This window comes from Bos javanicus, chromosome 19 (assembly GCF_032452875.1).
Source record: "Bos javanicus breed banteng chromosome 19, ARS-OSU_banteng_1.0, whole genome shotgun sequence".
Classification (NCBI taxonomy): domain Eukaryota; kingdom Metazoa; phylum Chordata; class Mammalia; order Artiodactyla; family Bovidae; genus Bos; species Bos javanicus.
The window spans coordinates 17239556-17256687 of NC_083886.1; the positions used below are offsets into that span (position 1 = coordinate 17239556).

General features: G+C 45.1%; 1 protein-coding gene across 1 annotated transcript; it reads right to left on the reverse strand.

Moving 5' to 3' along the window:
- Positions 1 to 526: 526 nt before the first annotated feature.
- On the reverse strand, positions 527 to 2418 carry LOC133231811 (C-C motif chemokine 2). The gene is made up of 3 exons (XM_061390398.1): positions 2275 to 2418; positions 1409 to 1526; positions 527 to 1058 (listed from the first exon to the last, which is right to left on the reverse strand). The coding sequence occupies exons 1-3, from the start codon at positions 2348 to 2350 to the stop codon at positions 953 to 955; spliced, it is 300 nt and encodes a 99-aa protein (XP_061246382.1). The 5' UTR covers positions 2351 to 2418; the 3' UTR covers positions 527 to 952.
- Between the last annotated feature and the right edge of the window lie 14714 nt (positions 2419 to 17132).

The following is a 17132-nucleotide window of genomic DNA, read 5'->3' on the forward strand; positions in this document are numbered from 1 at the left end:
TATTAGCTCCCCAACTAAGGATTGACTTGCAGCCCCTGCCATTGGAAGGCAAAGTCTGAGTCATATCTTCTTAATTGATCTTATCAGCGGTCATTTCCCAATGTCTACAGTGTCTGTATCACTCCAAGTTGGAGGATTAATTGGAGGGGGATAAATTAAGGGAAAGTAACTGAGTTAGGGGGAAGTTGCAATAGATTGTGAACGAGAGTGAGGGCAGGGGTCAAGGGCTGTGAACACAACAATGGTGGTGAGCTGGCTGCTGCTAAACAGATGACAAGGGTCCCGGGATCTGGGCAAATGGTGTTGGGAACTGGCGTGGTAATGATGAAATGCCTGATTGCGTCCTGCCTTAAAAATTCTTATGTAGGAACTCAGATGAGCTCACCTGGTGAAAAAGACCACAGCCAGTTCACATTCTTATTCTTCCCAAACATGAGCCCCACACTTTGAAACCCTGCTCCTCCCCCATCAACCAAGATTATACTCAGTTTTTTAAGTTTCCTTCAAGAAAATGCCAACAGTCAGGTTTTGTACAAAAATATATATATATGTATTTTTTCAATAGTTACATAATATATATTTCCACAAGAGCAGTTTTAACAATGACTTAGAATATAAAACCAAAAGTTCTTGCATTAATCATTCTTGCGAGGACACTTCCACCATCCCAGGGATAGAACTGAGATTCACAGAGGAAAGCAATTTGCCCAAATCTCCATGAAAACAAACGAACAACCAAAAACAAACAAACAAACAAAAAACACTAGTAGTCATGGAAGATAAACTTAAAGCATCAATAACTTAAATAAGATTAACATTACTTAAGGCATCATGTTTCACATCAATAAAGTTCATACTCTTTAAAATTATAATAAGGTAATATCAGAGGGCAGTTAGGGAAAGCCGGAAGAACACAAATTGTCTTTAGATTCTTGGGTTGTGGAGTGAGTGCTCAAGGCTTTGGAGTTTGGTTTTTCTTGTTGAGATAGTTTATGGAGTCCTGGACCCATTTCTGCTTGGGGTCTGCACATAACTCCTTGCCCAGGACGGTCTTGAAACTGCGGAGGAGAGAGAGGGGATAAGGTTAGATGGAGTGCCATTGAAATCTCAGCCTACAAATGTGGCCCATTTGCCCTGATGCTGCCATGGGAATTCAAGGAGGAAAGCAGGTGGAAGGAGGGAGCCCATGGCAAGTTGATCATATAGATGTCCCAGTTGAAACCATCCTGACTTCAGGCTAAAGAGACTAGGATGGTCTGAATGAGCACCCATAGGGAGCGTGGCGCTGGGGGGCACTTTTGGATACTGGGTTAGATCATGTAACTCTCTGACGTTACGTTTGTGTGAGTCTTGCCCCTTGCACCCTGAGGAAGAACTGGACCATGGAGGGCTGGTGTGTTCAACTTACATCACAGCCTCTTTGGGACACTTGCTGCTGGTGACTCTTCTGTAGTTCATCAGCCTCTGCATGGAGATCTTCTTACTGTTGAATGTATAGCAGCAGGCGACCTGGGAGTTAATTGCATCTGGAAATAGAACCACAAAGAAAAAGCATTTTAGAATGGACTAGGTTCTTTCCGATCTCAATCAGAGCGGAAAAGAGAAGTAAGGAGAAGGCAAAAGGGAGTCAGGTGTGCAGGGAGAACCCTTTAAATCCTAATGTTTCAGCTTGTGCTTCAGAGCTACAATATCAGACGGACTCAGTTTCCTAAGCCCTAAAATGGGCATGTACCACTGACAATGAACTGAGGGAAGGGAGCTTTGTTAAAACTAGATAATTTGGGGAAATTCTGTTAGTAGGAGCAAATAACCCAAGTTATCAAAGTTAGCTAAGGGTCCCCTTTAGGTAAGAAGAAATGGATGCTTGGTTGTGAGTTTCCCTGATACCCACTGCCTCTGCAAAACTGAGTCTCTGGAGTCCAGATTTCAGATCTTCTCCTCTGGCCTCCATAGTATCTGGATATACCCTGCCAGAGACCCCCTCTCCTTATATCCCAGTCCTCAAATGCTGCTGAAAGGAGCCAGGGCAGTAAGTGCACTGGCCTCAGGTTTCCAGAGCCGGAATCCTGGAAGGAGCTGGATTTGAGGTCTACAGCTGGATTCTCATCCAGGCACCGTCCAAGAGAAGCTGTGTGATCGAGCTCACTCCTGTGCCTCTTGGACTTTCCTGATCTTGTAGTGAAAGTGAGAGTGCAGGTAGCCTTCTGCTCTGCTGGCCCAGCATGACCCAGAGAGGGGGCAGTGAGCTTCAGAGCGAAGGAGAAGGGGGCTCACCTGGCTGAGCGAGCACCTCGGTGCTGAAGGCAGCTACTGTGAGTAGCAGGCACAGGAGGGCAGCGGAGACCTTCATGTTGCAGCGAGAGGATTCAAGTTTCAGCGTGGAAGCTGTTGGTCTCTGGTTTGGCCTCTCTGCTCCTCCAGTGGCTCTGCCTGCCTTTTATTGAAAACCGAGAGGGTGGAGCCCATGAGAGAGTGAGGCTGGCCCCGGGCGGCATCCTCCTCAATGAATGACGAAGTGGAATCTGAAACGTGCTGAGCAAGTGAAGCAGCCAGGACATTTCCAGGAAGTAGGAGAGGGAAGTGGTGGGTCAGGACTGGGCAATTTTCCATTTGCAGCGAAGATCAAAAGAAAGGGGGAGGGGCAGGGTGCAGTTATATTCAGAGAGACCACAGACATAAACCAAATGGTTTATTCTTAAGATTCCCCTTTTTCTGAAGTGAAAACTCTGAAGAAAAGAAAGGAAGCCAGGGAAACACAAGTCACAAGGATGCTGAAAGAAAGGATTCTCCCCCAAACTCCCCTCCCAGCCAGGCTGCCACATAACACTGAGCAGAGTTCCCTGTGCTATTTAGAAGGTCCTTGTTGGTTATCCAGTTAATAAATATAGCAGTGGATCGCTATATGCATAATAAGAAATAGGTTCTATTGAGCAAATGACTGGTCCACCCTCAAACAACAGCCCAGGGACCTTCAAGCCAAGGAGGAGTCCTGAAGTCTTGGCAGGCACCCCCAACAGCGTATTAAATCCTTTTGCTCTTTAAAATGTAGGATAGTGGTACAAGTGAAGCTTAGTAGAACTATAGGGTTTTTTTTTTTTAAACTATAAAGCTGACTTCTATTAATAGAATCATCAGATTTAAGCTGTGGAAGAAGCCATCTATATCATGCAGATGTAATACTCATGCAGTACCTAACTCTGAACTGGGAATATTCAGTACCCCAACCCCATCCAGTAGGTATTGTTCATTTCCATTTTACAGTCAGAAAGCCAAGGTACAGAGGAGTTAAGGAACCTGTTCAAGTTCCCCCAAACAAAACCCAGGGTCTGTGCTGTCACGACTAGGACATACTTTGAGAGGAAGGGGCACATTCTCCAGCTGGCTGCCTGGTTATATATCTGGATGCCTCTGGCCTCAGTCTCTGCCAAACCAGCAGACATCTGAAAGAGAGTTGAGGACATTCCTCGCGGTTAAGTTATTACAGGAATCTGGAGCCTGTGGTTAGCACGGCAGGCAGACAAGACAAGACAAGAGGCGTGTCCTCGGCTATGGCAACTGTTATCCCAGTTTCTTTAGGATTCCCAAGGAGAAGGCGTGAGCCGAAGAACAGTCTTCCTGGAATTAGAATGGCTGCCTTCATGCTGCAACTCCGCCTTAGACTTCCTCAGAAATCCCAGAATCCGTCATAACACCTAAAAGACCTTAGTGTTCATTTCATTGAACTCTTTTCTTTCACAAATATGACAGAATTCCTTGAGGCATGCCAGTGGCTGAGCCAAGCCTCGGATTCAGGTCTCAACTCCCCTGATTCTACTGCCTCATGATTCTGAGCTTGCTTGGCTTTGCCCAGTGGGCATGGAAGTTCCTGCTGATCTGTCTCAGAGTCTTTGAGACAATGTCTTTGAAACATATGGAACTTTTGGGAAGAACTGTCTGCCAATCAGTGCATTTGTTTTTGTTTGTTTTTTAAACTTTTTATTTTATATTGGAGTATAGCTGATTAACAATGTTGTGATAGTTTCAGATGGACAGCAAGGAGACTCAGTCATACAGATACATATATCCATTCTCCCCCAAACTCCCCTCCCATCCAGGTTGCCCCATAACAATGAGCAGAGTTCCCTGTGCTGTTCAGAAGGTCTTTGTTGGTTATCCATTTAATAAATATAGCAGTGGATCACTGTATTCATAATAAGAAACGGGTTCTATTGAACAAATGACTGTGTCTGGTCCCTAGTTAATGGTCAGTAATGGCAAAGAGCAGTGGCTGACATCATTGAGTGTTTTCCAGGAGCCAGACCCTCTGCTGGGGTGACTGGCGACATTGTCTCATTGGTCCTCCAAACAACCCAACTTGCTTTATGTTGAAAAGGAAGTCAACTAGCTTTGTCTAGGATCTCACAGGTAGGAGCAGGTGGGGCTGAGATTCTCACCCAGGACACTTGGATACCAGAATCCCTACTTCCTGGCACTGGGCTTAATGTCTTAGGATGGATATTGGTTTCCTACAGAATCTAAGAGATGGTCTGGGAATACATGCCTGAAGTTACACCTAGTCTCCATTCCTGAAAACACTTGATTCATTCAGTAAGAATGGACTGAATCACTGGCAGAGCACTGAGCCAAACAGAGATTTCAACCTAAGTTGGGGGCACCGTGGGAGGGAGTTAGAGTCAGACAGAAGGTAAATAGGGCTCCAAGAGGAGTGGAAGCAAAGAAGCGCACGAGTTAATCTGTTCTCTTTGTCCTGCCTTTTGGAATTACACCCAAGAATCTGGAATGGCCTCTCTGATTTGAATATACTGTCTAGGTTCATTGTAACTTTCCTTCCAAGGAGCAAGTGTCTTCTAATTTCATGGATGTAGTCACCATCCTTAGTGATTTTGGAGCCCAAGAAAATGAAATCTGTCACTGCTTCCATATTTGCCCCTTCTATTTTCCACGAAGTGATGGGACTGGATGCCAGGATCTTCATTTCTGAATGCTGAGCTTCCAGCCAGCTTTTTCACTCTTCTTTTTCAGCCTCATCAAGAGGTTCTTTAGTTCCTCTTCACTTTCTGCCATTCGAGTGGTATCATTAGTGTATCTGATATTGATATTGACTGATATTTCTTGTTGGTATTTCTCCCGGAAATCTTGATTCCAGCTTGTGCTTCATCCAGCTCGGCATTTCGCATGATGTACTCTGCGTATAAGTTAAATAAGCAGGGTGACATTATACAACCTTAACCTATCCCTTTTCCAATTTGGAACCTGTCCATTGTTCCACGTCCAGTTCTAACTATTGCTTCTTGACCTGCATACAGGTTTCTCAGGAGACAGGTAAGGTGGTACTCCCATCTCTTTAAGAATTTTCCACAGTTTGTTGTGATCCACAGTCCAAGACTTTAGTGTAATCAATGAAGCAGAAGTAGATGCTTTTCTGGAACTCCTTTGCTTTGTCTATGATCCAATGGATGTTGGCAATTTGATCTCTGGTTCCTCTGCCTTTTCTAAATCCAGCTTGTAAATCTGAAAGTTCTCAGTTCACATACTGCTGAAGCCTAGCTTGAAGAATTTTGAGCATAACCTTACTAGCATGTGAAATGAGTGCAATTGTGTGGTACACTGAACATTCTTTGGCACTGTACTTCTTTGGGATTGGAATAAAAACTGACCTTTTCCAGTCCTATGGCCACTGCTGAGTTTTCTAAATTTGCTGACATGTTGAGTGAAGCACTTTACCAGCATCATCTTTTAGCATTTGAAATAGCTCAGCTGGAATTCCATCACCTCCACTAGCTTTGTTCATAGTAATGCTTCCTAAGGCCCGCTCAACCTCGCACTCCAGGATGTTTGGCTCTAGGTGAGTGAGCATACCATTGTGGTTATCCTGGTCACTAAGACCTTTTTTGTATAGTGTATTCTTGCCACCTCTTCCGAATCTCCTCTGCTTCTGTTAGGTCCGTACAATTTCTGTCCTTTATTGTGCCCATCCTCGCATGAAATATTCCCTTGATATCTGCAATTTTCTTGGAGAGATCTCTAGTCTTTCCCATTCTATTGTTTTCCCGTGTTTCTTTACATTGTTCTTTTAAGAAGGCCTTCTTATCTCTTTGCTATTCTCTGTAACCCTGCATTCAGTTAGGTGTCTCTTTCTTGCTTTCACTTCTCTTCTTTGCTCAACTATTTGTTAAGCCACCTCAGACAACCACTGTGCTTTCTTGCTTTTCTTTTCCTTGCTGATGGTTTTGGTCACCCTCTCCTGTACAGTGTTATGAACTTCCGTCTGTAGTTCTTCAGGCACTCTGTCTAGCAGATCTAATCCCTTGAATCTATTCTTCAGCTACACTGTATAATCATAAGGTATTTGATTCCGATCATACCCAGATGGCCTAGTGACTTTACCTACTTTCTTCAATTTAAGCCTGAATTTTGCAATAAGGAGCTTATGATGTAAGCCACGGTCAGCTCCAGGTCTTGTGTTTCTGACTATAGATCTTCTCCATCTTTGGCTGTAAAGAATATAATCAATTTGATTTTGGTATTGACCTTCTGTTGTCCATGTGTAGAGTCATTTCTTGGCTTATTGAAAATGGATGTTTGCTATGACCAATGTGTTCTCTTAACAAAATTCTCTTAGCCTTTGCCCTGCTTCATTTTGTACCCCAAGGCCAAACTTGCCTGTTACTCCAGGTATCTCTTGACTTCCTAGTTTTTCATTCTAATCCCCTGTTATGAAAAGGACATCTTTTTCCTGGTGTTAGTTCTAAAAGGTCAGTCTTCCCTGGTAACTAAGACAGTAAAGAATCTGCCTATAATTCAGGAGACCTGGGTTTGATCCTTGGGTCTGGAAGACCCCTGGAGAAGAGAATGGAAACCCAATCCAGTATTCTTGCCTGGAGAATTCCATGGACAGAGGAGCCTGACTGGCTATAGTCTGTGGGGTTGCAAAGAGTCAGACATGACTGAGTGGCTAAAACGAACACACACTAGAAGGTCTTATAGGTCTTCTGGTCAGCTGGTCAGCTTCTTTGGCATTAGCAGTTGGGGCATAGACTTGGCTTACTGTGATGTTGAATGGTTTGCCTTAGAAACCAAGGCTCTACTCCAATATAAAATGAAAAGTTTTTTAGAAAGCTGAATTGGACTACAATAGCTCAATAAATAAATAAAGGTGTTGAGATCTTGAGACTGCTTTCTCCTGATTCTGCCAGGCTATTACCACACCTTGTCCCCTAACCAAAGGCCCGGTAGACATTCTGTAGTAAATCTCCTCATTTTTGCGTAAGGAGATCAGATTCTTGCTATGGGCAGAGACAGGTCAAGCTGGCCTCTGTTTGCACATGGTCACTCAGAGAAGTGTTCTGTTTTTTTTTTTTCCCCTGAGTTTTCAGACGTATTTCTGAGTATTTGAAGCTGTGTTACTGCTTCAGGAAGGCATCACCATTTTTGGAAAGTGACTGGGTCACTGCATGTGACAGGCAATAAGCAGGATCAAAGGAGAAATTATGAATCAGAAGAGAAAGTCTTCTGGAAGGTGGTAGCCATCTCCCTCTCACTTCTGCTCTGTCAAGAATAGTTGTTCTTTCCAGCTGAAGGGTCAGTCACTGCGTGGGAGAAATGAGTCAAAATTTCCACTCTGAGATGGCTTTGGAAGTTCCCAGATTCCTTGGAGAAGAGGCACTTGGCTGGAGCCTGAATTCCAGATGCTGGGCTTGAAGCCAGCCAGAGACGTCTCACGTGGGGCTGTGCTGGGAACATCCCAGCGCAAGGTCTGGCTTGGCCCCCTGCTTGAGGGCATACAAGGGAAAGGCTGGGGAGCAGGGGGAGTGGGGAGGAGGTGGAGTCAAGGTTTTGCTGTTCTCCAGAATCCCCAGTCCCCCTGGACCCCTCCTCAACAACGCACAGATGAGGAATGGGAAAGTTACTCATGGTGAATAATCCTTCCTTCCTTCCTCCCCATGGGCTGACACCCCCACCTCCCACCCAGGATCCTCCACATGGACCTTGATCATAGGCTCAGACTCCCACTTAGGGTCAGAGGTAAAGGAAAGAGGAATAAAGAGTGAGCTTTCTAGAAATATCTGAAGCCAGCATCTAACCCTTGCCTTGGTCCCTTGCCCAGTTTGCTTGCTTTCCTCTCTGCCCCTAGCTAGGGCACGCTTCCCTCTGCTTGTGATGCTCCTCCAGCTCAGGCCTTAGAGTGAGATGCACAGGAAGCTTTGTGCCCCTTACATAATTTCTAGATACCTCCCCAGGCTTCTTTAGCTGCTACACATTAGCTCTGAGCTTTAGGGAGATCAGTGCTTATTTTAACAGGACCCCAACTCTGAGATCCCTTGCCTTTCAAGGATGAGAAATTCATTCTTTATTCTTTGTTTAAATATTTATTTATTTGGCTATACCAGGTCTTAGATGCGGCATGTGGGATCTAGTTCCCTGACCAAGGATCGAACCCCTGGGCCCGCTGCATTAGGAGCACAGAGTCTTAGCTGCAGGACTATCACGGAAGCCCCCATTCTTTATTCTTGCACAGAATGTCAGATAAAAACAGAACCTTACAGATCATCTTCCTGTTTCACAGATGGAGAAACTGAGGCCAAGAAAGAGGCTGTGACAGGCCCAAAGTGACATGGTAGACGAAGGGCAAAGTTTGTGGGGATTTGTCCACATCTGGGCTCTCAGTGTAGCACTGCCAGACTGGCTCCTTGTTACGACATGCAAACAGTTAGCATCTATTCTATGCAGAACACCAGGTAGTGGGCTGGGGGTGGAGGAAGGAAAAGTGAACCCAACATGCAACTTGCTTTCCAGAAGAGATGAGTGAGCATCCATGGTAAGGTGGGATGGGTATAAAAATAAACCAAGGCAGCATTCACCCCAAGGTTCAGCATCCAGACATTTCCTGTGTGCTTTGTGGAACTGCCCCAGGTTTATATGCATGAAAGAACTGAGGATGTTTGGGAGGGAGTCAGGAGGAGATAGCTTATGGGAAAAGAAAGGGAAAAACCCACCTGCAGCGACCCAACACAGGGTGGCTGTGGGAGGGAGTGGGGTCTCAGGCAAGACCTGAGGGTATTTGGGGGTTTGTCACTTACTGCCTTCAGGGCCAGCCCTCAGTTCAGTTCAGTTCAGTCACTCAGTCATGTCCGACCCTTTGCAACCCCATGAACTGCAGCACGCCAGGCCTCCCTGTTCATCACCAACTCCTGGAGTCCACCCAAACCTGTCCATTGATTTGGTGATGCCATCCAACCATCTCATTCTCTGTTGTCCCCTTCTCCTGCTCTCAATCTTTCCCAGCATCAGGGTCTGTTCAAATGAGTCAGCTGTTTGCATCAGATAGCCAAAGTATTGGAGTTGCAGCTTCAAAATCAGTCCCACCAATGAACTTTCAGGTCCGATCTCCTTTAGGATGAGCTGGTTGGATCTTCTTGCAGTCCAAGAGTCTCTCAAGAGTCTTCTCCAACACCACAATTCAAAAGCACCAATTCTTTGGCACTCAGCTTTCTTCATAGTCCAACTCTCACATCCATACATGACCACTGGAAAAACCATAGCCTTGACTAGACAGACCTTTGTTGACAAAGTAATGTCTCTGCTTTTTAATATGCTGTCTAGGTTCGTCATAACTTTCCTTCCAAGGAGTAAGCATCTTTTAATTTCATGGCTGCAATCACTATCTGCAGTGATTTTGGAGCCCAGAAAAATAAAATCAGCCACTGTTTCCATCATTTCCCCATTTATTTGCCATGAAGTGATGGGATCAGATGCCATGATCTTTGTTTTCTGAATGTTGAGCTTTAAGCCAACTTTTTCACTCTCCTCTTGCACTTTCATCAAGAGGCTTTTTAGTTCACTCTCCTCTTTCACTTTCATCAAGAGGATTTTTAGTTCTTCCTCATTTTCTGCCATAAGGGTGGTGTCATCTGCATATCTGAGGTTATTGATATTTCTCCCTGCAATCTTGATTCCAGCTTGTGCTTCTTCCAGCCAAACGTTTCTCATGATGTATTCTGCATAGAAGTTAAATAAGCAGGATGACAATATACAGCCTTGATGGACTCCTTTTCCTATTTGGAACCAGTCTGTTGTCCCATGTCCAGTTCTAACTGTTGCTTCCTGACCTGCATACAAATTTCTCAAGAGGCAGATCAGTGGTCTGGTATTCCCATCTCTTTCAGAATTTTCCACAGTTGATTGTGATCCACACAGTCAAAGGCTTTGGCATAGTCAATAAAGCAGAAATAGATGTTTTTCTGGAACTCTCTTGCTTCTTCAATGAACCAGCAGATGTTGGCAATTTGATCTCTTGTTCCTCTGCCTTTTCTAAAACCAGCTTGAACATCTGGAAGTTCATAGTTCACGAATTGTTGAAGCCTGGCTTGGAGAATTTTGAGCATTACTTTACTAGCGTGTGAGATGAGTGCAATTGTGTGGTAGTTGAGCATTCTTTGGCATTGCCTTTCTTTGGGATTGGAATGAAAACTGACCTTTTCTAGTCCTGTGGCCACTGCTGAGTTTTCCAAATTTGCTGGCATATTGAGTGCAGCACTTTCACAGCATCATCTTTTAGGATTTGAAATAGCTCAACTGGAATTCCATCACCTCCACTAGCTTTGTTCATAGTGATGCTTCCTAAGGCCCACTTGACTTCACATTCCAGGATGTCTGGCTCCAGGTGAGTGATCACACCATCATGATTATCTGGGTCATGAAGATCTTTTTTGTACAGTTCTTCTGTGTATTCTTGCCACCTCTTCTTAATATCTTCTGCTTCTGTTAAGTCACTACCATTTCTGTCCTTTATTGAGCCCATCTTTGCATGAAATGTTCCCTTTGTATATCTAATTTTCTTGAAGAGATCTCCAGTCTTTCCTATTCTATTGTTTTCCCGTTTCTTTGCACTGATCACTGAGGAAGGCTTTCTTATCTCTCCTTGCTATTCTTTGGAACACTGCATTTAAATGGATATATCTTTCCTTTTCCCCTTTGCTTTTTGCTTCCCTTCTTTTCACAGCTATTTCTAAGGCCTCCTCAGACAGCCAGTTTGCTTTTTTGAATTTCTTTTTCTTGGAATAGTGTTGATTCCTGTCTTCTGTACAATGTCACACAAGTCCATCCATAGTTCATCAGGCATTCTATCTATCAGATCTAGTCCCTTAAATCTATTTCTCATTTCCACTATATAAGGGATTTGGTTTAGGTCATAGCTGAACGATCTAGTGGTTTTCTCCACTTTCTTCAACTTAACTTTGAATTTGGCAATAAGGAGTTCATGATCTGAGCCACAGTCAGCTCCCAGTCTTGTTCTTGTTCTTGCTGGCTGTATAGAGCTTCTCCATCTTTGGCTGCAAAGAATATAATCAATCTGATTTCGGTGTTGACCATCTGATGATGTCCATGTGTAGAGTCTTCTCTTGTGTTTTTGGAAGAGGGTGTTTGCTATGACCAGTGCGTTCTCTTGGCAGAACTCTATTAGACTTTGCCCTGCTTCGTTTTGTACTCCAAGGCCAAATTTGCCTGTTGCTCCAGGTGTTTCTTGACTTCCTACTTTTGCATTCCAGTCCCCTATAATGAAAAGGACATCTTTTTTGGGTGTTAGTTCTCGAAGGTCTTGTAGGTCTTCATAGAAATGTTCAACTTCAGCTTCTTCAGCTTTACTCGTCATGGCATAGACTTGGATTACCGTGATATTGAATGGTTTGCCTTGGAAACGAACAGAGGTCATTCTGTCGTTTTTGAGATTGCATCCAAGTACTGCATTTTGGACTCTTTTTGTTGACTATGATGGCTACTCCATTTCTTCTAAGGGGTTCCTGCCCACAGTAGTAGCTATAATGGTCATCTGAGTTAAAATCACCCATTCCAGTCCATTTTAGTTCGCTGATTCCTAGAAGGTTGATGTTCACTCTTGCCATCTCCTGTTTGACCATTTCCAATTTGCCTTGATTCACTGACCTAACATTCCAGGTTGCTATGCAATATTGCTCTTTACAGCATTAGACCTTGCTTCTATCACCAGTCCTATCCACAACTGGGTGTTGTTTTTGCTTTGGCTGCATCCCTTCATTCTTGGGCACCTACTGACCTGGGGAGTTCCTCTTTCAGTGTCCTATCTTTTTGCCTCTTCATGCTTTCATGGGGTATCAAGGCAAGAATACTGAAGTGGTTTGCCATTCCCTCCTCCAGTGGACCACATTCTGTCAGAGGCCAGCCCTCAGGGACCAGCATATGAGTCTTACAGTGAGTCTACAGAGGGTGCTGTGGGCGAGGGGGTCACGTCTAGGAAAACTGGTAGAATACTACAGTGTAAGACTTGCTCCCGCTCCCCAGACAGACTGTAACCAGGGGCAGCACAGCACGGGAGAAGCCACTGTCCTCACTTGGGGTTACACTGCCCATGGTGGCCCAGGCAGGGTCAAGGGAACTGCCGAGTTCATTTGAGGTCCCCCTGTGATGGCCCTGAACTGGGGGGCATCGTAGGGAAGCACAGATGGAGTGGAGACAGAGGATCATCACTTCAATAGTCTTCCATTGCGTCCTGCTTTTAACACCTGTGTTGAGCTCCCCTGAAGGAAAGGCAAGCGACACAGAGACACTGCAGTAACTAGAGAGACTCGGACCTGTGATAGAAGTCTTCACGGTGGTACTTTTTACTTATTTATCTATCCACCTACCTACCTACCTATCTACCTGTCTATGACTTCCCTGGTGGCTCAGATGGTAAAGCGTCTACCTACAATGTGGGACACCCAGGTTCAATCCCTGGGTCAGAAAGATCTCCTGGAGAAGGAAATGGTAACCGACTCCAGTATTCTTGCCTGGAAAAATCCCGTGGACGGAGGAACCTGGTAGGCTGCTGTCCATGGGGTTGCAAAGAGTCGGACAAGACTGAGAGACTTCACTTTCACTTTCACCTATCTATCTATCTATTTATTTCTTTTTGGCTCCGCTGGGTCTTCACTGCTGTGCGTGGGCTTTCTCTAGTCCCGGAGAGCAGCGGCTACTCTCTAGTTGCAGTGTGCAGACTTCTGATTGCGGCGGCTTCTCTTATTGTGTAGCATGGGCTCTAGAGTGTGCAGGCTTCAGTAGCTGCAGCACACAGGGCTGGTAGGTGTGGCACACAGGCTCTAGAGCATTGCAAGGTAGGTTCTTAACCACTGGACCACCAGAGAAACCCTATGATGATGCTTTTAAAATGAGTCAGCAGGTTTTGAAACTTGAGTGACTATTGGATGGAGGAGGGGTGCGCTTTGGAGTGAACTTACAGAGATCAGACATTTAAAGTGCTTACATGTCTTCCTGGGATCCTGTTAAAGTCTAGATTCTGATTCTGTGGGTCATGGGTGGGTCTGAGACTCTGAAATTCTAACCAGCTCCTGGGCAATGCTGATGATACTGGTCTATGGTTGCATTAGAAGAACCTTAAAAGGGCTCAGCAGGAGAAACTGTGGTCAGGAATGGGAAACACGAGTAGTTCATTTTGTCTAGACCAGGCTTCTTATCTGTAGCACTTGGCTAGGCTTCAAGAACCATCTGGGATCATCTTCCACATTTATATGACTGTGTATTTTTTCTGTAGAGCAGGTCCAGATTACCAAAGGCGTTTATGACCTCCAAATAGTTAAGGACCACAGAACCTATCCATAATAGAGAGTTCTGGTCTTCACTTCTGACCTGCTGAATTGCAATCTATAATTTTACCACATAAAGCTATATTCACCCCAGTTCAGTCAGTCGTGTCTGACTTTGCAACCCCATGAATCGCAGCACGCCAGGCCTCCCTGTCCATCACCAACTCCCAGAGTTTACTCAAACTCATGTCCATTGAGTTCTTCTTTCAGTATCCTATCATTTTGCCTTTTCATACTGTTCATGAGGTTCTCAAGGCAAGAATACTGAAGTGGTTGCCCTTCTCCAGTGGACTGCATTCTGTCAGACCTCTCCACCATGACCCGCCCATCTTGGGTGGCCCCACCCGGCATGGCTTAGTTTCATTGAGTTAGACAAAGCTGTGGTCCATGTGATCAGATTGCCTTGTGTTCTGTGATTATGGTTTCAGTGTGTCTGCCCTCTGATGCCCTCTTGCAACACCTATCATCTTACTTGGGTTTCTCTTACCTTGGACGTGGGGTATCTCTTCACGGCTGCTCCAGCAAAGCGCAGCCGCTGCTCCTTATCTTGGACGAGGGGTATCTTCTCACCACTGCCCCTCCTGACCTTGGACGTGGGGTTGCTCCTCTCGGCAGCCTCCCTCTTTTGAAATTGAAGTATAATTGATTCACAATGTTGTGTTAGTTTCTGCTGTACAACAAAACGATTCAGTTTTACATGTATATTATTTTGTTTTCTTTCCCATTATGGTTTATCACAGAATGTTGAATCTAGTTCCCTGTACTATATGGTAGGATCTTGTTGTTTATCCATTCTCTGTATAATAGTTTTCATCTGCTAACCCCAAACTCCCAATCCATTCTTCCCCTACCCTCCAAGGCTGGGCAACCCTGGACAGAAGTACAGGGTTTGTGGAGTAGTCTATGCTGGACAGACTGGGTGGTAAGAACAGGAAAAAAAGGCACAGTCAGAAGAAAAAAAAAAAAACAAAGAGAGAAATCGTAAGAGAAGAGAGGGGATAAAGAAGAGGGAAACTTGAATCATGGAACCATTAGAGCCAGATGGGGCCTTGCCACTATCTAGGTGTGTGGCCTTGCCCAAGTCACTTGACATCTCTGGCCTCTTCTGTAATGTATGATTAGTAAGACAGTGTTTCTAACATTGTCATGAGACTCAGATGAAACAATAAGCCAACAGTGCTTTGCAAGCAATGTGTAAAAAGCTGTGTCATTCTGAGGGCCTGAGCAAGCTACAGCTTCCAGACAGTCTCTTAGTCCAAGCTCAGGCAGCCTCCAGTGCAGAGCATGTGGGATTTTAGTTCCCTGACCAGGGCTCGAACCTGCATCCCCTGCAGTGGAAGTGTGGATTCTTAACCCGTGGACTGCAGGGGAAGCCCCCAAACCTCCACTCTTATTTCTTGCTATGTAAGTGGATTGGGCATCTGTATCACGCGGTCAGGTCTTGATTTCTCAGGCTCTTTTTCACTGCTGTTTTCTTGTCCACGTGTGGACAGAGAGAGAGCTTCAGGAGCTGATAAAATTGAGGGTCAGAGAAGACCAGTCTCCCAGTTGAGTGAGGGTATCAGGTCCTCATCAGAAGTTCACATTTTTTTTCCTCTGAAGTTTATTTATTATTTATTTTTGGCTGCACTGGTCTTTGTTGCTGTGCACAGGTGTTCTCTAGTTGCTGAGAGCGGGGGCTACTCTTCATTGCGGTGCTCAGGCTTCTCATTGCAGTGGCTTCTCTTGTTGCAGAGCACAGGCTCTAGGCTTGAGGGCTTCAGTGGTTGCAGTACACAGACTCAGAAGCTTAGTTGCTCTGTGGCATGTGGGATCTTCCTGGACCAGGGTTCGAGCCCAGATCCCCTCCATTGGCAGGCAAATTCTTTAACCACTGTGCCACCAGGGAAGTCCCTGGAGGTTCACCTTCTGACAGGCCCTTGTCTGTCTCTAACCTCCTGTTGCCCCCAGACTCCTTCTCTGCTTCTAGAACTCTCTATGCTCCATCCTGCTTTAAGACCCTTGCCAGCACCTATATGATGTCTTTCATGTAGTGGGTTCTCAATAAATATTATTTGAACCGATGAACAATCCAAGAATCTCAAATCATTTCTCCCAGATATCTGAATTATGGGCTGAGTATCAGACAGGGAAATGAGAAGCAAGAATTTTGTTTTACCAAGTTCCCCACTTCTATTTGGGGAAGAGATAGTGGTAGGGCTGGGGCAACAGTGCCTAGGCTGCTACCAAGTCATAGCTTTCGGGGGCCCCATGAAACCCTCTTTGGGCATGAGCTGTTTCTCCCTTCTGGTTACAAAACACTGCATGCCGAAAAAGAGAAACTTCAGTTGCAAAAAAAAACCTCTTTCTTTGTTAATAGTTTCCCTGGCTCACTGGTGGAGCCCCAGGTTGCAAGGCACTGGCTACACTCAAAAGCTCTTCCTGCATTTACTGTAAATCAGAGGTCCCCAACCTTAATGGCACTAGGAACAGCTTTTGTGTCATGGATGGGTTGGGGTGGGATGGTTTCAGGATGATTCAAGCTCGTTACTTTTATTGTGCACTTTACTTCTATTATTACTACATCAGCTCCACCTCAGATCATCAGACATTAGATCCTAGAGGCTGGGGACCCCTGCTGTAAACTCGAGTCTGAGAAAACGTCTGAATGCAGATGCTGAGGGTATTTGTTTGAGGGAAAAAGGAAAGTTGAAGGGTAATTGTTCTGCAAAGCACACACAACTCTTCTGGCTTAGATTAGAGGACCTTAAAACAAAGCATTAGGAAATAACTCAGTTCTAATGGCAACCCACTCCAGTACTCTTGTCTGGAAAATCCCATGGATGGAGGAGCCTGGTGGGCTGCAGTCCATGGGGTCGCTAAGAGTCAGACGCGACTGAGCGACTTCACCTTCCCTTTTCACTTTCATGCATTGGAGAAGGAAATGGCAACCCACTCCAGTGTTCTTGCCTGGAGAATCCCAGGGACCGGGGAGACTGGTGGGCTGCCGTCTATGGGGTTGCACAGAGTCAGACACGACTGAAGTGACTTAGCAGCAGCAGCAGCAGCAGCAGCAGCAGCAGCAGTTCTGTAGCTTATTGATTGCTCAAAAATGTAACCAGAGTAGCAAGAGAACTTTACATTGTTTTCCTTGGAGCTGTTTATAGTGGGGTGGGAATGGCAGGCGTGTAGGAGGGCAGGCACTTTTGTCCTGTATCCCCAGCATCAGCACTCAGCAATAGGGATTCGACAAATATGTAATAATGAATGAATTAGGGGGAAATAATTAGAGCTGGAAGGTACCATAGAGATCCCAGACTGAAAATCCCTGCTCTGCTTTAATTAAAATAGGAGGAAAAAAAGTTTCCCAGGATTTTAGAGAATTTATAAATCATTGCAGGCAAGCTGTGTGTGTGTGTGTGTATGTGTGTGTGTGTGTGTGTGTGTGTGTGTGTGTGGTGTGGGAAGTGCCTGGTCATGGATCTTAACATTTTCCAGTGAGACTGCCAGCTGTTTTTTCTATGGAAGAAACAT

Bases quoted from the DNA above. Each gene is read 5' to 3' on its own strand.
- LOC133231811 (XM_061390398.1), bottom strand. From the start codon at position 2,350: ATGAAGGTCTCCGCTGCCCTCCTGTGCCTGCTACTCACAGTAGCTGCC. The intron at 1,527-2,274 runs GTGAGCCCCCTT...TTCTATTTCCAG, and splicing joins CGAGGTGCTCGCTCAGCCAG to ATGCAATTAACTCCCAGGTC. The intron at 1,059-1,408 runs GTAAGTTGAACA...TCTCCTCCGCAG, and splicing joins TGTCCCAAAGAGGCTGTGAT to TTTCAAGACCGTCCTGGGCA.